Source organism: Salmo salar, chromosome ssa29 (assembly GCF_905237065.1).
Source record: "Salmo salar chromosome ssa29, Ssal_v3.1, whole genome shotgun sequence".
NCBI lineage: Eukaryota > Metazoa > Chordata > Actinopteri > Salmoniformes > Salmonidae > Salmo > Salmo salar.
Window position 1 is genome coordinate 32,364,228 of NC_059470.1, and position 22,192 is coordinate 32,386,419.

Consider the following 22,192-nt stretch of genomic DNA (forward strand, 5'->3'; position numbering starts at 1 on the left):
GGAGAGGTAGAGAGTGAGCTGGAAGAGGGAGAGATTGAGCTGGAAGAGGTAGAGAGTGAGCTGGAAGAGGTAGAGAGTGAGCTGGAAGAGGTAGAGAGTGAGCTGGAAGAGGTAGAGAGTGAGCTGGAAGAGGTAGAGAGTGAGCTGGAAGAGGGAGAGAGTGAGCTGGGAGAGAGGGAGAGAGTGAGCTGGGAGAGGGAGAGAGTGAGCTGGGAGAGGGAGAGAGTGAGCTGGGAGAGAGGGAGAGAGTGAGCTGGGAGAGAGAGAGAGAGAGAGAGTGAGCTGGGAGAGGTAGAGAGAGCTGGAAGAGGTAGAGAGTGAGCTGGGAGAGAGGGAGAGAGTGAGCTGGGAGAGAGGGAGAGAGTGAGCTGGGAGAGAGGGAGAGAGTGAGCTGGGAGAGAGAGAGAGAGTGAGCTGGGAGAGGGAGAGAGAGTGAGCTGGGAGAGAGGGAGAGAGTGAGCTGGGAGAGAGAGAGAGAGTGAGCTGGGAGAGAGAGAGAGAGTGAGCTGGGAGAGGGAGAGAGTGAGCTGGGAGAGGGAGAGAGTGAGCTGGGAGAGGGAGAGAGAGTGAGCTGGGAGAGGGAGAGAGTGTAGAGCCGATTTTGGACAAATCAGTCAAGACACCAACCATAATAAAGGGTTAAACACAGGTTTTGAATCAGCTCCTGAATTGTATTGAATATAACTATGATCCCCTTATCTTCATGTAATGACATAAAAAAGAAATAAAAAATGATAATAATATTGAGCATGGGTTTGACCTCTCACCTTTGCAGTGGTTCTCGTCCCAGGGGTAGACACAGTTCTGAATACCATTACACACCAGGGTGTTGTTAATACACATGTTACTGTGACAGAAGAAGGCATCCGGCTCGCATGGAGCTGTAACGACAGGAGAGAAAGCAACATTAGACAGAGATATACATCATGTACTCATAGGAATCAGTTGCTTGCAGTGCTCAACAACTGTAGTGGGGAAAGGGGATACCTAGTCAGTTGAAACAGAGAGGTGCGGGGGGGGGGAATCAACGTCTTCAGCCCCCGGGGAACAGTGGTACTGGCCCAACGCTCTAACCACCTGCCGCCCCTTCTGTTTTTGTAATCAATGATGTATTAGACGTTTCCCCATAATAATCACAAGTATAAGCTACATTACTCAAATGGTTAAGGATGATTGTGATTTTAATGAAAGGAGTGCATACTATTGCAGACCAAACAGCCTTTTTACCGTGTCTGATCTGACACAAAATCAACTCCATTAGGAAGCACAAATAAGTCAACAACGTGAATCATTATCAGAGACAGACATGAACCAGTATAATGACTCAGCTCTGAACCATCTGTTCTTCATGAGTTTTCATCTTTCCTCCTTTTTCAGAAATCCGCTGAGACAAGGCCGTGCATAGTAATCTCTCTGGGAGTGCTCTTCATAAAGCTATCTATTTAATTACACAGGCAGGGTAACACCTGGAGAGAATACCTTGATATCCTGGAGATATCACAACACATGTAGGCCTAAATCCTTCAGGGCCAGAGTTACTGCATATATACATAACTTAACTTGAATGGGAACACTAATTATCTACGTATGGATGCCAATAGGTAGACGTGCAAAGCTAAAAGAGGTACGTTATGACGGTGTGTTGATACTGGCAGGGAATGGAACGCTGTGCGTGTGTGTTTGTGCGTGCGTATGTATGTATGTGTGTGTGTGTGCATGTGTGTGTATGTGTGTTTGTGCGTGTGTGTGTATGTGTGTATCCGTAAGACACATAGCTGTAGCTGCGATGATAGTTGGTGACTGAGATCATACAAAGTGAGAGATGTGAGGAGACGAGGGAGAGAGAGAGAAGTGTTAGGAGAGAGAGAGAAAGAGACAGAGAGCTGTTAGGAGAGAGAGAGAGTGTTAGGAGAGAGAGAAAGAGAGAGAGAGAGAGAGAGAGAGGTGTTAGGGGAGAGAGAGAGGGGTGTTAGGAGAGAGAGAGAGAGAGAGAAAGAGAGAGAGAGAGAGGTGTTAGGAGAGAGAGAGAGAGCGAGAGAGAGAGAGAGAGAGAGGCAGAGAGAGAGAGAGAGAGAGGTGTTAGGAGAGAGAGAGAGAGGCAGAGAGAGAGAGAGGTGTTAGGAGAGAGAGAGAGAGGGGCAGAGAGAGAGAGAGAGAGGTGTTAGGAGAGAGAGAGAGAGGCAGAGAGAGAGAGAGAGGTGTTAGGAGAGAGAGAGAAAGGGAGAGAGAAAGGGAGAGACAGAGCCTTCGAGGCAGCATGAATAGAGTTATCCAATTATAGCGTCTCTGGTAATGTGTCAGCACTTCATCACAGCGGTAATTATACAAGCAAGACACCTCCCCTCTCAATCACCAATAACACTAATGCACTGGCCATCCTGCAGCCCACCTAGTGTAACATACAGACCCACCCAGTGTAATAGACAGACCCACCCAGTGTAATAGACAGACCCACCTAGTGTAACATACAGACCCACCCAGTGTAATAGACAGACCCACCCAGTGTAACAGACAGACCCACCCAGTGTAATAGACAGACCCACCCAGTGTAATAGACAGACCCACCCAGTGTAATACAGACCCACCCAGTGTAACAGACAGACCCACCCAGTGTAACACAGACCCACCCAGTGTAACAGACTGACCCACCCAGTGTAACAGACTGACCCACCCAGTGTAACAGACAGACCCACCCAGTGTAACAGACAGACCCACCCAGTGTAACAGACAGACCCACCCAGTGTAACAGACAGACCCACCCAGTGTAATAGACAGACCCACCCAGTGTAATAGACAGACCTACCCAGTGTAACAGACTGACCCACCCAGTGTAACAGACTGACCCACCCAGTGTAACAGACAGACCCACCCAGTGTAACAGACAGACCCACCCAGTGTAACAGACAGACCCACCCAGTGTAATAGACAGACCCACCCAGTGTAACAGACAGACCCACCCAGTGTAATAGACAGACCCACCCAGTGTAATAGACAGACCTACCCAGTGTAACAGACAGACCCACCCAGTGTAACAGACAGACCCACCCAGTGTAACAGACAGACCCACCCAGTGTAACAGACAGACCCACCCAGTGTAATAGACAGACCCACCCAGTGTAACAGACAGACCCACTCAGTGTAACAGACAGACCCACCCAGTGTAACAGACAGACCCACCCAGTGTAACAGACAGACCCACCCAGTGTAATAGACAGACCCACCCAGTGTAACAGACAGACCCACCCAGTGTAGTAGACAGACCCACCCAGTGTAATAGACAGACCCACCCAGTGTAATAGACAGACCTGCTGACGAATCAAATGATCACACCAAGCCAAGACAGTTTCCTCCATTCAATCTGATGTAATTTAATGGGATTTAATCAATCTTTATTACAATCCAATGGTTATCTGTTTCTAGTGGTATAGTTTTAACTGAACATGCACTGACTCAACAGAACAGAGGGTAAGGATGTAGGGGTCGACTCCTGAGAGGACCACATTGGATAAGAACAAACTATTTAAATGAATTGAAGTCCACCAGTCCCAATTCACATACATTCTCTTGAATGATTCTGGTTTAGTGCATCAAAGGATGGAAGTCAGTCCCCAAGCCATCCCATTTATCAGGAGCTGCATGCAGAGTGGTGGGAGCAGCAGTTCACAGGACAACCTCTGTCTCCAGTAGGATCTGGTTAGAGTGTGGTGGGCCTAATGGACGGATGTGTTTAAACAACGGTTATTTACAGGCTGTGGAAAGGGAATTGGTAGCGCACACACGCGCACGCACACACACACACGCACGCACGCACGCACACAAACACGCACGCATACACAGACACACATGCACACACACTAATGCACACACGCACGCATACACACACACATGCACACACACAAATGCACACAAATGCACACACGTGCACACACACACACGCACACACATACATGCATACTAACGCATGCGGCATTAAACCACACTGCTGTCTGATATAGAGGAGCCCATTAAACCACACTGCTGTCTGATATAGAGGAGCCCATTAAACCACACTGCTGTCTGATAGAGGAGCCCATTAAACCACACTGCTGTCTGATATAGAGGAGCCCATTAAACCACACTGCTGTCTGATACAGAGGAGCCCATTAAACCACACTGCTGTCTGATATAGAGGAGCCCATTAAACCACACTGCTGTCTGATATAGAGGAGCCCATTAAACCACACTGCTGTCTGATACAGAGGAGCCCATTAAACCACACTGCTGTCTGATATAGAGGAGCCCATTAAACCACACTGCTGTCTGATACAGAGGAGCCCATTAAACCACACTGCTGTCTGATACAGAGGAGCCCATTAAACCACACTGCTGTCTGATATAGAGGAGGCCATTAAACCACACTGCTGTCTGATAGAGGAGCCCATTAAACCACACTGCTGTCTGATATAGAGGAGCCCATTAAACCACACTGCTGTCTGATATAGAGGAGCCCATTAAACCACACTGCTGTCTGATACAGAGGAGCCCATTAAACCACACTGCTGTCTGATAGAGGAGCCCATTAAACCACACTGCTGTCTGATATAGAGGAGCCCATTAAACCACACTGCTGTCTGATAGAGGAGCCCATTAAACCACACTGCTGTCTGATAGAGGAGGCCATTAAACCACACTGCTGTCTGATATAGAGGAGGCCATTAAACCACACTGCTGTCTGATACAGAGGAGCCCATTAAACCACACTGCTGTCTGATAGAGGAGCCCATTAAACCACACTGCTGTCTGATATAGAGGAGCCCATTAAACCACACTGCTGTCTGATAGAGGAGCCCATTAAACCACACTGCTGTCTGATACAGAGGAGCCCATTAAACCACACTGCTGTCTGATATAGAGGAGCCCATTAAACCACACTGCTGTCTGATATAGAGGAGCCCATTAAACCACACTGCTGTCTGATCCAGAGGAGCCCATTAAACCACACTGCTGTCTGATAGAGGAGCCCATTAAACCACACTGCTGTCTGATATAGAGGAGCCCATTAAACCACACTGCTGTCTGATAGAGGAGGCCATTAAACCACACTGCTGTCTGATAGAGGAGCCCATTAAACCACACTGCTGTCTGATATAGAGGAGGCCATTAAACCACACAGAGGGTAGTGCGTACGGCCCAGGACATCACTGGGGCCAAGCTTCCTGCCATCCACGACCTCTATACTAGGCAGTGTCAGAGGAAGGCCCTAAAAATTGTCAAAGACTCCAGCCACTCTAGTCATAGACTGTTCTCTCTGCTACCCCATGGCAAGCGGTCTCGGAGCGCCAAGTCTAGGTCCAAAAGGCTCCTTAACAGCTTCTACCACCAAGACATAAGACTCCTGAACAGCTAATCAAATGGCTACCCAGACCCCTCTTTTACGCTGCTGCTACTCTCTGTTTATTATCTATGCATAGTCACTTTAACTCTACCTACATGTACATATTACCTCAATTACCTCAACTAACCGGTGCCCCCGCGCATTGACTCTGTACCAGTACCCCCTGTATATAGCCTCCACATTGACTCTGTACCAGTACCCCCTGTATATAGCCTCCACATTGACTCTGTACCAGTACCCCCTGTATATAGCCTCCACATTGACTCTGTACCAGTACCCCCTGTATATAGCCTCCACATTGACTCTGTACCAGTACTCCCTGTATATAGCCTCCACATTGACTCTGTACCAGTACCCCCTGTATATAGCCTCCACATTGACTCTGTACCAGTACCCCCTGTATAGAGTCTCCACATTGACTCTGTACCGGTACCCCCTGTATATAGCCTCCACATTGACTCTGTACCAGTACTCCCTGTATATAGCCTCCACATTGACTCTGTACCAGTACCCCCTGTATATAGCCTCCACATTGACTCTGTACCAGTACCCCCTGTATATAGCCTCCACATTGACTCTGTACCAGTACCCCCTGTATATAGCCTCCACATTGACTCTGTACCAGTACCCCCTGTATATAGCCTCCACATTGACTCTGTACCAGTACCCCCTGTATATAGCCTCCACATTGACTCTGTACCAGTACTCCCTGTATATAGCCTCCACATTGACTCTGTACCAGTACCCCCTGTATATAGCCTCCACATTGACTCTGTACCAGTACCCCCTGTATAGAGTCTCCACATTGACTCTGTACCGGTACCCCCTGTATATAGCCTCCACATTGACTCTGTACCAGTACTCCCTGTATATAGCCTCCACATTGACTCTGTACCAGTACCCCCTGTATATAGCCTCCACATTGACTCTGTACCAGTACCCCCTGTATATAGCCTCCACATTGACTCTGTACCAGTACCCCCTGTATATAGCCTCCACATTGACTCTGTACCAGTACCCCCTGTATATAGCCTCCACATTGACTCTGTACCAGTACTCCCTGTATATAGCCTCCACATTGACTCTGTACCAGTACCCCCTGTATATAGCCTCCACATTGACTCTGTACCAGTACCCCCTGTATAGAGTCTCCACATTGACTCTGTACCGGTACCCCCTGTATATAGCCTCCACATTGACTCTGTACCAGTACTCCCTGTATAGAGTCTCCACATTGACTCTGTACCGGTACCCCCTGTATATAGCCTCCACATTGACTCTGTACCAGTACTCCCTGTATATAGCCTCCACATTGACTCTGTACCAGTACCCCCTGTATATAGCCTCCACATTGACTCTGTACCAGTACCCCCTGTATAGAGTCTCCACATTGACTCTGTACCGGTACCCCTGTATATAGCCTCCACATTGACTCTGTACCAGTACTCCCTGTATATAGCCTCCACATTGACTCTGTACCAGTACCCCCTGTATATAGCCTCCACATTGACTCTGTACCAGTACCCCCTGTATAGAGTCTCCACATTGACTCTGTACCGGTACCCCCTGTATATAGCCTCCACATTGACTCTGTACCAGTACTCCCTGTATATAGCCTCCACATTGACTCTGTACCAGTACCCCCTGTATATAGTCTCCACATTGACTCTGTACCAGTACTCCCTGTATATAGCCTCCACATTGACTCTGTACCAGTACTCCCTGTATATAGCCTCCACATTGACTCTGTACCAGTACCCCCTGTATATAGCCTCCACATTGACTCTGTACCAGTACCCCCTGTATATGGCCTCCACATTGACTCTGTACCAGTACCCCCTGTATATAGCCTCCACATTGACTCTGTACCAGTACTCCCTGTATATAGCCTCCACATTGACTCTGTACCAGTACCCCCTGTATATAGCCTCCACATTGACTCTGTACCAGTACCCCCTGTATAGAGTCTCCACATTGACTCTGTACCGGTACCCCCTGTATATAGCCTCCACATTGACTCTGTACCAGTACTCCCTGTATATAGCCTCCACATTGACTCTGTACCAGTACTCCCTGTATATAGCCTCCACATTGACTCTGTACCAATACTCCCTGTATATAGCCTCCACATTGACTCTGTACCAGTACTCCCTGTATATAGCCTCCACATTGACTCTGTACCAGTACCCCCTGTATATAGCCTCCATATTGACTCTGTACCAGTACCCCTTGTATATAGCCTCCACATTGACTCTGTACCAGTACCCCCTGTATATAGCCTCCACATTGACTCTGTACCAGTACCCCCTGTATATAGCCTCCACATTGACTCTGTACCAGTACCCCCCTGTGTATAGTCTCCACATTGACTCTGTACCAGTACCCCCTGTATATAGCCTCCACATTGACTCTGTACCAGTACCCCCCTCTATATAGTCTCCACATTGACTCTGTACCAGTACCCCCTGTATATAGCCTCCGCATTGACTCTGTACCAGTACCCCCATGTATATAGTCTCCACATTGACTCTGTACCAGTACCCCCTGTATATAGCCTCCGCATTGACTCTGTACCAGTACCCCCATGTATATAGTCTCCACATTGACTCTGTACCAGTACCCCCTGTATATAGTCTCCACATTGACTCTGTACCGGTACCCCCTGTATATAGTCTCCACATTGACTCTGTACCAGTACCCCCATGTATATAGTCTCCACATTGACTCTGTACCAGTACCCCCTGTATATAGCCTCCACATTGACTCTGTACCAGTACCCCTGTATATAGCCTCCACATTGACTCTGTACCAGTACCCCTGTATATAGCCTCCACATTGACTCTGTACCAGTACCCCTGTATATAGCCTCCACATTGACTCTGTACCAGTACCCCTGTATATAGCCTCCACATTGACTCTGTACCGGTTCCCCCTGTATATAGCCTCCACATTGACTCTGTACCAGTACCCCTGTATATAGCCTCCACATTGACTCTGTACCAGTACCCCCCTCTATATAGTCTCCACATTGACTCTGTACCAGTACCCCCTGTATATAGCCTCCGCATTGACTCTGTACCAGTACCCCCTGTATATAGCCTCCACATTGACTCTGTACCAGTACTCCCTGTATATAGTCTCCACATTGACTCTGTACCAGTACCCCCTCTATATAGTCTCCACATTGACTCTGTACCAGTACCCCCTGTATATAGCCTCCACATTGACTCTGTACCAGTACCCCTGTATATAGCCTCCACATTGACTCTGTACCAGTACCCCCCTCTATATAGTCTCCACATTGACTCTGTACCAGTACCCCCTGTATATAGCCTCCGCATTGACTCTGTACCAGTACTCCCTGTATATAGTCTCCACATTGACTCTGTACCAGTACCCCCTGTATATAGTCTCCACATTGACTCTGTACCAGTACCCCCTGTATATAGCCTCCACATTGACTCTGTACCGGTACTCCCTGTATATAGCCTCCACATTGACTCTGTACCAGTACCCCCTGTATATAGCCTCCACATTGACTCTGTACCGGTACCCCCTGTATATAGCCTCCACATTGACTCTGTACCGGTACCACCTGTATATAGCCTCCATATTGACTCTGTACCAGTACCCCCTGTATATAGCCTCCACATTGACTCTGTACCGTAACACCCTGTATATAGTCTCCACATTGACTCTGTACCGGTACCCCCTGTATATAGCCTCCACATTGACTCTGTACCAGTACCCCTGTATATAGCCTCCACATTGACTCTGTACCGGTACCACCTGTATATAGCCTCCATATTGACTCTGTACCAGTACCCCCTGTATATAGCCTCCACATTGACTCTGTACCAGTACTCCCTGTATATAGCCTCCACATTGACTCTGTACCGGTACCCCCTGTATATAGCCTCCACATTGACTCTGTACCAGTACTCCCTGTATATAGTCTCCACATTGACTCTGTACCAGTACCCCCTGTATATAGCCTCCACATTGACTCTGTACCAGTACTCCCTGTATATAGCCTCCACATTGACTCTGTACCGGTACCCCCTGTATATAGCCTCCACATTGACTCTGTACCAGTACCCCCTGTATATAGCCTCCACATTGACTCTGTACCGGTACCCCCTGTATATAGCCTCCACATTGACTCTGTACCAGTACCCCCTGTATATAGCCTCCACATTGACTCTGTACCGGTTCCCCCTGTATATAGCCTCCACATTGACTCTGTACCGGTTCCCCCTGTATATAGCCTCCACATTGACTGTGTACCGGTACCCCCTGTATATAGCCTCCACATTGACTCTGTACCAGTACCCCCTGTATATAGCCTCCACATTGACTCTGTACCGGTTCCCCCTGTATATAACCTCCACATTGACTCTGTACCGGTTCCCCCTGTATATAGCCTCCACATTGACTCTGTACCAGTACCCCCTGTATATAGCCTCCACATTGACTCTGTACCGGTACCCCCTGTATATAGCCTCCACATTGACTCTGTACCGGTACCCCCTGTATATAGCCTCCACATTGACTCTGTACCGGTTCCCCCTGTATATAACCTCCACATTGACTCTGTACCGGTACCCCCTGTATATAGTCTCCACATTGACTCTGTACCAGTACCCCCTGTATATAGCCTCGCTGTTGTTATTTACTTCTGCTGTTTAATTATTTGTTACTTTTATTTTCTATGTTTTACTTATCTATTTTTTACTTTACACTTTTTTTCTTAAAAGTTCTTAAACCATTGTTGGTTAGGGGCTTGTAAGTAAGCATTTCACTGTAAGGTCTACACCTGTTGTATTCGGCGCGTGTGACAAATACAATTTGATTTGATTTGCTGTCTGAGGTAGAACTACCTGGATGATGGAAGAGTGTTTATATCCCTCCACTGATCCCAGGGGAATAATAACAGCCCAAATTAGGACTCATCTCCCTCCCTCTCTGTCTCGCGCTTCCTGAACACAGTACCAGTTTCTTACCACCAAGGTCAGGGCTGTCCCTCCCCTTCCCATCACTCCACAGAGACACAGTTGACCTTATGAAGAGGTGAATCCAAACTCATCTGCAGCCAATCACTCGTAGGCCACCAGTTAGGGAACCCTGGGTAGGATGTTGCAGAGAGGTTGTGAATGCAGCTGTAAACTCTGAGGATCTGATTGGGTATCTGACTGGGTACCTGACTGGGTATCTGACTGGGTATCTGACTGGGTATCTGACTGGGTATCTGACTGGGTACCTGACTGGGTATCTGACTGGGTATCTGACTGGGTACCTGACTGGGTATCTGACTGGGTATCTGACTGGGTACCTGACTGGGTATCTGACTGGGTATCTGACTGGGTACCTGACTGGGTATCTGACTGGGTATCTGACTGGGTATCTGACTGGGTACCTGACTGGGTATCTGACTGGGTATCTGACTGGGTACCTGACTGGGTATCTGACTGGGTATCTGACTGGGTACCTGACTGGGTACCTGACTGGGTACCTGACTGGGTATCTGCTGAGACACTGTTAGTGCTTCAAGGCTATTAAACAGTGACTTTTGGCTTTAGTCTACAGGGTGTAGCTGAGGATCAGCTGAAGAGATGTGGTATACCTGCATTTTGCCTGGTTCTACCTGCAGGTTTAAATAGTGTTGATGGTGTTGCTCTGTGGTTCTGAACGCAGCTCTGGCAGACGGGCCTGCTGGGTATCGGTTGAGTGACTTAGGCAGCAGTGTTACCGGGGCAACGACACATCCTGGCTTCATTCAGTGGATAGGCCTGACAGAGTGGAAACAACTGCACTGCCTATTCACACACACACACGCACGCACGCACGCACACACACACGCAAACCGATCTAACACTTTTGTAACTTATGTAGATCTGTGTGTGTGTGTGTGTGTGTGTGTGTGTGTGTGTGTGTGTGTGTGTGTGTGTGTGTGTGTGTGTGTGTGTGTGTGTGTGTGTGTGTGTGTGTGTGTGTGTGTGTTATGATAGATCTCAAGCAGCATTAAGAGACTATACACTCCCTAATGGAATACTCCCTCTCCAGAGCTGTTTAAACACTCATAAAGCCACATGAGATCATTAGACTGCACCTCTGCAGTCTGTCCTCAGCGGTTTGGCCCAAGCCCATTCCCTCCAGGAGCTAACTCTACAGTCAATGAACACACACATATACTATCTGAGAGAGAGGAGGGTGGAGGGAGAGAGGAGGTGTGGAGGAAGAGGGAGAGTGAAGAGAGAGAGAAGACAGTATTTATGCTGCAGTAGTTTATGTGTCAGGGGGATAGGTTCAGTCTGTTATATCTGGAGTATTTCTCCAGTGTCCTGTGTGAATTTAAGTATGCTCTCTCTAGTTCTTTCTTTCTTTCTTTCTTTCTTTCTTTCTTTCTTTCTTTCTTTCTTTCTTTCTTTCTTTCTTTCTTTCTTTCTTTCTTTCTTTCTTTCTTTCTTTCTTTCTTTCTTTCTTTCTTTCTTTCTTTCTTTCTTTCTTTCTTTCTTTCTTTCTTTCTTTCTTTCTTTCTTTCTTTCTTTCTCTCTCTCTCGGGGGACCTGAGCCCTAGGACCATGCCTCAGGACTACCTGGCATGATGACTCCTTGCTGTCCCCAGTACTGGCTGTGTAACTGGCTGTGCTGCTGCTCCAGTTTCAACTGTTCTGCCTGCGGCTATAGAACACTGACCTGTTCACCGGACGTGTTGCCTATCCCAGACCTGCTGTTTTCAACTCTCTAGAGACAGCAGGAGCGGTAGAGATACTCTCAATGATCGGCTATGAAAAGCCAACTGACATTTACTCTTGAGGTGCTGACTTGTTGCACCCTCGACAACTACTGTGATTATTATTATTTGACCCTGCTGGTCATCTATGAACATTTGAACATCTTGGCCATGTTCTGTTATAATCTCCACCCGGCACAGCCAGAAGAGGACTGGCCACCCCTCATAGCCTGGTTCCTCTCTAGGTTTCTTCCTAGTTTCTGGGCTTTCTAGGGAGTTTTTCCTAGCCACCGTGCTTCTACACCTACATTGCATGCTCTTTGGGGTTTTAGGCTGGGTTTCTGTACAGCACTTTGAGATATCAGCTGATGTAAGAAGGGCTATATAAATAAATGTGAAGACAAATGGAAGGAAGAGAGAAAGAGAGAGAGAGAATGAGAGCGAGGAGGGGTGTGTCACGTCTACTCCCTCTCCCCCTCTCCGGAGCTCGACGTCGCCAGTTGTCTCATCAGTACACACACATCGTTAAGTGCACCTGCGCCTCATGAGACTCACCTGGACGCATCACTTCTAGGATGACCTTCCCTGTATCTGTCACTCCCTTTGGTTCTGTCCCCAGGCACTATTAGCTGTGTTTCTCATGTCCAGATGCTACTCTTGTTTTGTATTGTTCCATGTTTATTGTATTATTAAATTCACCCACGGTACTTGCTTCTCGACTCCCAGCGTCTGTGTTACAGGGTGGAGGGAGAAAGAGGGAAGAGAGAAAGAGAGAAGACCATTCCCTCGGGGGCTAACTCTACAGTCAATGAACCCATACATTTAAACTAACTAACTCAAATTAAACTCTTGAATGAGTAGGTGTTCTAAAACTTTTGACCGGTAGTGTAACATGATTCTAACAGTTGCTGTTCCAGCTTATACCAGCCAATCAACCATTCAAGAGGGTATGAACACAATCAACTGAAGTGTTACAAAATCAGTAAAGCAGATTACAGTTATGCACATATGAGTGAGTATCTCTCTCTCTCTCACTCACTCACTCACTCACTCACTCACTCACTCACTCACTCACTCACTCACTCACTCACTCTCAATGGACAGGGCCATAAATGCTCCTGTTTTAATTTAAATGTCTGGGTTGTTTTCAGGGTCTGTTAAACACTGCAGACATGGGGTTAGGGGGTCACGCTATGAGTGTTAGGGGGCGTTCATGTACCCCATCCCCACCCCCACTAGATTGTTCATTTTCCAGTAAATGTCTTTACTGCATAGCTTTTCCATTGACACAACATACATAGCCAATGTATCATGATGACTGTTCTAGCAACACGTATCTGTGTATTTCCAGTCAGCCCATACACTGCCAGGATATGAGTGAACGTGTACACCATCAACAGTCTTACGTTCTTGGAAGGTGGTGAAGAGTATCCTGAAGCGGCTTTTTCGGCTGCCCTGGTCGGCCCACATCCTGATCACCCCCGTGGTGGACACCAGCATCACGTCGTTGGCCACCGTAGAGCAGAACTTGTTCTTCAGGTCCTCCACGGATGCACTGCCATCGTACACCGCCACAAAGTTACGCTTACACTCGTTACTGTTCTGCATCTCATAGTCTAGGAAACGCAGGTAGATCTGGGGGTGGAGGGAGAGAGAGGGAAAAGAGAGGAGAGAGAGGGTGGAGGGAGAGAGGAGAGGTGTCAGGAGAGAGAGAGGGTGGAGGGAGAGGAAAAAGAGAGGAGGGTTGAGGGAGAGGAAAGAGAGGAGGGTGGAGGGAGAGAGGAGGGGTGGAGGGAGAGAGAGAGGGTGGAGGGAGAGAGGAGGGGTGGAGGGAGAGAGAGAGGGTGGAGGGAGAGAGGAGGGGTGTCAGGAGAGAGAGAGGGTGGAGGGAGAGGAAAAAGAGAGGAGGGTTGAGGGAGAGGAAAGAGAGGAGGGTGGAGGGAGAGAGGAGGGGTGGAGGGAAAGAGGAGGGGTGGAGGGAAAGAGGAGGGGTGGAGGGAGAGGCAAGAGAGGAGGGTGGAGGGAGAGAGGAGGGGTGGAGGGAAGAGGGAAAGAGGAGGGGTGGAGGGAAAGAGGAGGGGTGGAGGGAAAGAGGAGGGGTGGAGGGAGAGGCAAGAGAGGAGGGTGGAGGGAGAGAGGAGGGGTGGAGGGAAAGAGGAGGGGTGGAGGGAGAGGGAAGAGGGAAGAGAGGAGGGTGGAGGGAGAGAGGAGGGGTGGAGGGAGAGGGAAGAGAGAGGAGGGTGGAGAGTGAGGGAAGAGAGGAGGGTGGAGGGAGAGAGAAGGGTGGAGGGAGAGGGAAGAGAGGAGGGTGGAGATAGAAGGGGTGGAAGGAGAGAGAGCATTTGCACATTATTACAACACTGCTTATAGGCATAATATGATATTTGAAATGTCTTTACAATCCCAAAAGTTTTAAAATAATAATGTTTACTGTTCATTTTTATTCTTTATTTCCCTTTTGTTTATTATCTATTTCACTTGCTTTGGAAATGTAAACATATGTTTCCCATGCCAATAAATCCCTGAAATGTAATTGAGAGAAGGGGTGAAGGGAGAGGGAACAGTATGAGAGAGAGAGGAGGGGTGGAGGGACAAAGAGATAGGAGGGGTGGAGGGAGAGGGAACAGTATGAGAGAGAGAGGAGGGGTGGAGGGAGAGAGAGAGGAGGGTGAAGGATATAGAGAGAAAGTGTGGAGGGAGAGAGAGAAGAGAGAGGAGACAGAGAGAAGACAAATGGAAGGAAAAGAGAAAGAGAGACACAGGAGGGGTTGAAGGAGAAAGAGGGAAGAGAGAGAGAGATGCGAAGTGGACGGGAATTGACAAGGAGACGAAGAATAAAGATAGAATCTAAGAGTAAGGAGGATGAGGGATAGAGATGTCAAAAGATATCGAGAAGGAGAAATAGGTAGAGGGAAAACAGCAGGCAGGGAAAAATGGAAGAGAGAGAAATGTTGAGTCATTCCTTCTTGCTGTATCCCTTTCAGTCGTCACATCCTCAGCAGTAAGGACAAAGCCTTGTAATGACAGCAGTATCCAATCAGATCATGATAAACTTCTTCAAACAGACTGAGAGGAGCTCTTAGGTTTGCACTCTCATTCATGTCTGTGGGTCTGCTAGATCAAACATTTGTCTTTACTCTACAAAACTTACAGTCATCACACACAGCACTACTGAGAGACCAGAGACGTTGTAGATGAATCATTCAACAGTTCACTCGCTAGGTTTCATACAGTAAGACACATCACAGTCTTCTTGTCTCTCGTAGAAGGATTGACCACTGACATTTGAGCCTCATCACAGAGCTAGCACTGGAAGAAAGCAAAACGCACACTTCTTACCTTCACACATCACAGCCAGACTGTTTGAAATATTAAACAATCAAAGTTTATTGGTCGTGTACAGAGATTCTCAGAATCTCCTAAACTTTTCACTCACAATAATGTCTAGGCTGTGGCCGTAATGCCCCCTAAAAAAAGGGTGTGGCCATTGTGCCCTTGGGCTGAATATAATAATTCCCTTCAACCCGGCTGTCAATCTCTGTGCTGCGAAAGCAGCTCTCACTCATATCGCTCTCTCAGATATCTAAATTCTTATTAGCGAATGCCCGTCACGTGGTCGGGTTCTTCTCACAGGCATCGCAGCTCCGAAGTAGGCTACAACAGAAGACAGACACATCGGGGATGAAACGGCACGAGTCCTTATCGAATCCCCAGGTGCTTATTGAAGATGTTGGACGAACTGTCCACGTTTACTTTTCTTTAACCAACAAAATGAACAGGCCTAACAAACAGCAAAATCACTAGCCTATGTCAATCTACTATCCCCCATAGTACAAAAGTTGATTTAATCTATTGGTCAGCTTGTCCTTCTGTACGATAAATGAAATATTCCAAACATACTCTGGGACAGTGGTGGGACACTATAGATCCCAAATTAATACAACCACTGTAGCCTACATAAAAAAAAACATTTAAAATCAATGAGGCTGACGCAAAAGATCAGAACTTTTAGCTTAAAGTGTTGATGAACTATTAGGCTATTTCTTGACATTGTAAGTACAGCAGTGTGCAGATGGTAGTAGGCTGTAAGAGCAAATGCTCCAAAATACAATTAGTAGTAGAGCACCGCAAATGTGAGCACTTTCATATGACAGAGACGAAAACATCCTTCAGAAATGAAGAAAGACACATCAACAAACACGTTTTGTTAATAATATGACTAGGAATGTGTCTTTGGATGCTGGACAATGAAATAAAGTTGAGAACTTGAGAGAAATAGGCTACTAGTTTCAGTGTCATATGAGGATTGTAAGGTGGGCGATGTTGCAGTGTGCAACAGACACTGGCCTTTCTCATGTTGCAGTGTGCAACAGACACTGGCCTTTCTCATGTTGCAGTGTGCAACAGACGCGGTCCTTTCTCATGTTGCAGTGTGCAACAGACACGGTCCTTTCTCATGTTGCAGTGTGCAACAGACACTGGCCTTTCTCATGTTGCAGTGTGCAACAGACACGGTCCTTCCTCTCCTATCTGAAGTAACAGTACATCATGTATGCCAACAGACACTGGCCTTCCAGCCTTTAGATATGAATAATGATCCTACGTTATATTTGTCAAAACATGACTGGTGTTTAGCATTACATATACAAAATGAGTGGATTTGGCTATTTCAGCCACACCCGTTGCTGACAGGTGTATAAAATCGAGCACACAGACATGCAATCTCCATACACAAACATTGGCAGTAGAATGGCATTACTGAAGAGCTCAGTGACTTTCAACGTGGCACCGTCATAGGATGCCACCTTTCCAACAAGTTGTCAGTCAACTTTCTGCCCTGCTAGAGCTGCCCAGGTCAACTGTATGTGCTGTTATTGTGAAGCCATGGCCACACAAGATCACAGAATGGGATTGCTCGGTGCTGAAGAGCATATCGCGTAAGAATTGTCTGTCCTCGGTTGCCACACTCTTTACCGAGTTCCAAACTGCCTCTGGAAGTAACGTCAGCACAAGAACTGTTCATCAGGAGCTTCATGAAATGGGTTTCCATGGACGAGCAGCTACACACAAGCCTAAGATCACCATGCACAATGCCAAGCGTCGGCTGGAGTAGTGTAAAGCTCGCTGCCATTGGACTCTGGAACAGTGGAAATGAATTCTTTGGAGTGATGAATCACGCTTAACCATCTGGCAGTCCGACAGACGAATCTGGGTTTGGCGGATGCCAGGAGAATGCTACCTGCCCCAATGCATAGTGCCAACTGTAAAGTTTGGTGGAGGAGGAATAATGGTCTTAAGCTGTTTTTCATGGTTCGGGCTTGGACCCTTAGTTCCAGTGAAGGGAAATCTTAATGCTAGAGCATACAATAACATTCTAGACGACTCTGTGCTGCCAACTTTGTGGCAACAGTTTGGGGAAGGCCATTTCCTGTTTCAGCATGACAATGCCCCCATGCACAAAGCAAGGTCCACACAGAAATGGTTTGTCGAAATCAGTGTTTTGAGATCAGAACTTGTCTGGCCTGCACAGAGCCCTGAATTCAACCCCATTGAACGCCTCTGGGATGAATTGGAATTCCAACTGCGAGCCAGGCCTAATCGCCAAACATCAGTGCTTGACCTCACTAATGCTCTTGTCGCTGAAGTCCCCGCAGCAATGTTCGAACATCTAGTGGAAAGCCTTCCCAGAAGAATGGAGGCTGTTATAGCAGCAAAGTGGGGACTAACTCCATATTAATGCCCAAGATTTTGGAATGAAATGTACGACCAGCAGGTGTTCACATACTTTTGTTCATGTAGTGTATGTAACTAAAAGTCTAATTCATGTTTGGCTACATTTTAAGGCGCCTTCCTCATGTCCGCATCGTCTGAACATTACAGGCTGTAGCCAATAGCTATCACCTACACTGTGACATGACAGGCTGTGGCCAATAGCTATCACCTACACTGTGACATGACAGGCTGTAGCCAATAGCTATCACCTACACCGTGACATGACAGGCTGTAGCCAATAGCTATCACCTACACTGTGACATGACAGGCTGTAGCCAATAGCTATCACCTACACCGTGACATGACAGGCTGTAGCCAATAGCTATCACCTACACTGTGACATGACAGGCTGTAGCCAATAGCTATCACCTACACCGTGATATGACAGGCTGTAGCCAATAGCTATCAACTACACTGTGACATGACAGGCTGTAGCCAATAGCTATCACCTACACCGTGACATGACAGGCTGTAGCCAATAGCTATCAACTACACTGTGACATGACAGGCTGTAGCCAATAGCTATCACCTACACTGTGACATGACAGGCTGTAGCCAATAGCTATCAACTACACTTTGACATGTAGGCTAATTATTATGTACATTTACAGTTGAAGTTAGAAGTTTACATACAAATAGGTTGGAGTCATTAAAATTAATTTTCAACCACTCCACAAATGTCCTGTTAACAAACTATAGCTTTGGCAAGTCGGTTAGGACATCTACTTTATGCATGACACAAGTCATTTTTCCAACAATTGTTTACAGACAGATTATTTCACTTATAATTCACTGTATCACAATTCCAGAAGGTCAGAAATGTACATACACTAAGTCGACTGTGCCTTTAAACAGCTTGGAAAATTCCAGAAAATGATGTCATGGTTTTAGAAGCTTCTGATAGGCTAATTTACATAATTTGAGTCAATTGGAGGTGTACCTGTAGATGTATTTCAAGGCTTACCTTCAAACTCAGTGCCTCTTTGCTTGACATGATGGGAAAATCAAAAGAAATCAGCCAAGACCTCAGAAAAACATTTGTAGACCTCCACAAATCTGGTTCATCCTTGGGAGCAATTTACAAAAGCCTGAAGGTACCACGTTCATCTGTACAAACTTTAGTACACAAGTATAAACACCATGGGACCATACAGCCGTCATACCACTCAGGAAGGAGACGCGTTCTGTCTCCTAGAGATAAACGTACTTTGTTGTGAAAAGTGCAAATCAATCCTAGAACAACAGCAAAGGGCCTTGCGAAAATGCTCCTAGAGATAAACGTACTTTGTTGTGAAAAGTGCAAATCAATCAGAGAACAACAGCAAAGGGCCTTGCGAAAATGCTGGAGGAAACAGGTACATCAGTATCTACAGTGGGGCAAAAAAGTATTTAGTCAGCCACCAATTGTGCAAGTTCTCCCACTTAAAAAGATGAGAGAGGCCTGTAATTTTCAGAAAATCCAGAAAATCACATTGTAGGATTTTTTATGAATTTATTTGCAAATGATGGTGGAAAATAAGTATTTGGTCACCTACAAACAAGCAATATACCTGGCTCTCACAATTTTAAGGCCATGCTACCAAATACTAATTGAGTGTATGTAAACTTCTGACCCACTGGGAATGTGATGAAAGAAAGAAAAGCTGAAATAAATCATTCTCCCTACTATTATTCTGACATTTCACATTCTTAAAGTAAAGCGGTGATCCTAACTGACCTAAGACAGGGAATTCTTAATAGGATTAATTGTCAGGAATTGTGAAAAACTGAGTTTAAATGTATTTGGCTACGGTGTATGTAAACTTCCGACTTCAACTGTACATAGAATTGTTTTTCTTAACAGAATAGCTACTGTTTTTCAGTTTTCAAATCAATTGGCTATATTGGTGCCCTAGCAGATGGCCTTGGTTCCCTGGCAGATTGGGCACCTCTTGAAGGCCATATGGCCTTGTCCCTAAAATCACAAAATTCCAGGTCTGGGAGGGACCATTTAAAAACAAATGGTTACAATGATGTTCATGGAACTTGAACTTGAAGCTTTTGACCCTCTCCACTGTGGCCTGTCCATGTGGATGGGGGCGTGCTCTCTCTGCTATCTCCTGTAGTCCATTATCAGCTCATTCGTTTTTTGTTGACTAAGGGAGAGGTTATTTTCCTGGCACCACCGCGCCAGGGCCCTCATCTTCTCCCTGTAGGCTGTCTCATTGTTGTTGGTAATCAGGCCTACCACTGTTGTGTCGTCAGAAAAGTTGATGATTTAGTTGGAGACGTGCATGGCCACACGGTCATGGGTGAACAGGGAGTACAGGAGGGGGCTGAGCACACACCCCTGTGGGGCCCCCGTGTTGAGGATCAGCGTGGTGGGGGTGTTGTTGCCTACCTTCACAATTTGGGGTCGGAACCGTCAGGAAGTCCAGGACCCAGTTGCACAGGGTGGGACTCAGACCCAGGGCCCTGAGCTTAGTGATGAGCTTGGAGGGTATTATGGTGTTGAAGGCTGAGCTGTAGTCGATGAACAGCATTTTGACATAGGTATTCCTCTTGTCCAGATGGGATAGGGCAGTGTGCAGTGCGATGGCAAGTGCGTCGTCCGTGGATCTGTTGGGGAATTTATACAAATTGCAGTGTATCTAGGGTGTCAGGTAAGGTAGAGGTGAGATGATCCTTAACTACCCTCTCAAAACACTTCATGATGACACAAGTGAGTGCAACAGGGCAAGAGTAATTTTGTTCAGTTACAAGTGGGGACAACAGACTGGGATATGTAGAGATTGAATATGTCCATAAACACTCCAAGCCAGCTGGCCTTCACATGCTCTGAGGACGCGGCTTGGGATGCAGTCTGGGCCAGCGGCCTTTGCCAGGGTTTACATGCTTAAGGTCACGTCGGCCACAGAGAATGAGAGCACATAGTCCTCGTGAGTGTCGGGGGCCCACGTCGGTGGTTCGATGTTGTTTTCCTCAAAGCGGGTGCAGAGTGTTTAGCTCATCCAAGTTTGAGGCATCAGTGTCCGCGACGTGGCTGGCTTTCCCTTTATAATCTGTGATTGTCTGGAGACCTTGCCACATACAGTGCGTCTCATGTCTGATCCGTTGAATTGCGACGCCAAAGACGAAAAATGTCTCCACTCCACGTCGTTTTGCTTCTTTGATTGTTCCCAGTCACCTCACCATGGTTAAATGCGGTGGTTGGCGCTTTCAGTTTTGCGTGAATGCTGCCATCTGTCATTGATTTTGGTTTGGATAAGTTCTAATCGTCAGAGTGGGAACATCCTCTATGCACTTCCTGATGAACTCATAGAGTCCGTGTATACGTCAATACTATGCTCAGAGGGGACATTTCACAGTCCGCGTGATCAAAACAATCTTGAAGTCGATTGGTCAGACCAACGATGAACAGTCCTTACCATGGGGGCTCACTGTTTAAGTTTCTGCTTATAGGTGGGGAAGAGCAGAATGGAGGCGTGACCTGATTTACTGAAGAGAGGGTGGGGGGAGGGCCTTACCATGATAAAGAGGATTCTTTGTTATTAAACGATCACAGGGATAAGAGTTTTTCCTGGCCATATGACCTAACAAGACAAAAACTTCAGGCACTAGTTATGGCCTATCACCAAGTCCCAGAGTTTATCCAGACTGTATTACCTAACCACCAGCACTAGTTATGGCCTATCACTAAGTCCCAGAGTTTATCCAGACTGTATTACCTAACCACCAGCACTAGTTATGGCCTATCACCAAGTCCCAGAGTTTATCCAGACTGTATTACCTAACCACCAGCACTAGTTATGGCCTATCACTAAGTCCCAGAGTTTATCCAGACTGTATTACCTAACCACCAGCACTAGTTATGGCCTATCACCAAGTCCCAGAGTTTATCCAGACTGTATGACCTAACCACCAACACTAGTTATGGCCTATCACTAAGTCCCAGAGTTTTTCCTGGTCAGGGCCATAATTATAAGCGCAAGTCACACAAAATATAAATATAAATATTAACCACATACTGTATTTCATAATGACAGCTTTTTACTGTGAGGCTAAAACTTCCTGACACCTTCAGCATCGAAGTCTGCCATTCGTTCATCAGTCTGAGATTGGCCAATCACAGCTGCTGTTCTGGTCCGCTGCGCAAAACTCCTAGCATAATTAGAGTTAATGAGCTGCCGGCTCGGGTCTTGAGGAAATGTAGCGCTTTATCTGTTTAAGACGAACGGCACAGATGTAGAGAACTAATGGAGGAAGTAGTGTCAGCTCAGCTTTAACCAGCAGCTCCACCTCAACTAACCAACAGACAAGTGGGAGTAAAAACC

At 46.8% G+C, this 22,192-nt stretch overlaps 1 protein-coding gene across 1 annotated transcript in view; it reads right to left on the minus strand.

The window, feature by feature from the left end:
• LOC106590614 (neuropilin and tolloid-like protein 1) overlaps positions 1–22,192 on the minus strand; it is a 156,442-nt gene that overhangs the window by 9,689 nt on the left and 124,561 nt on the right. The window contains exons 7-8 of the mRNA XM_045710960.1: positions 13,514–13,742; positions 768–881 (exon numbers count right to left, since the gene is read on the minus strand). Coding sequence (XP_045566916.1) covers positions 768–881; positions 13,514–13,742 — 343 coding nt within the window. The remainder of the gene's footprint in view (positions 1–767; positions 882–13,513; positions 13,743–22,192) is intronic.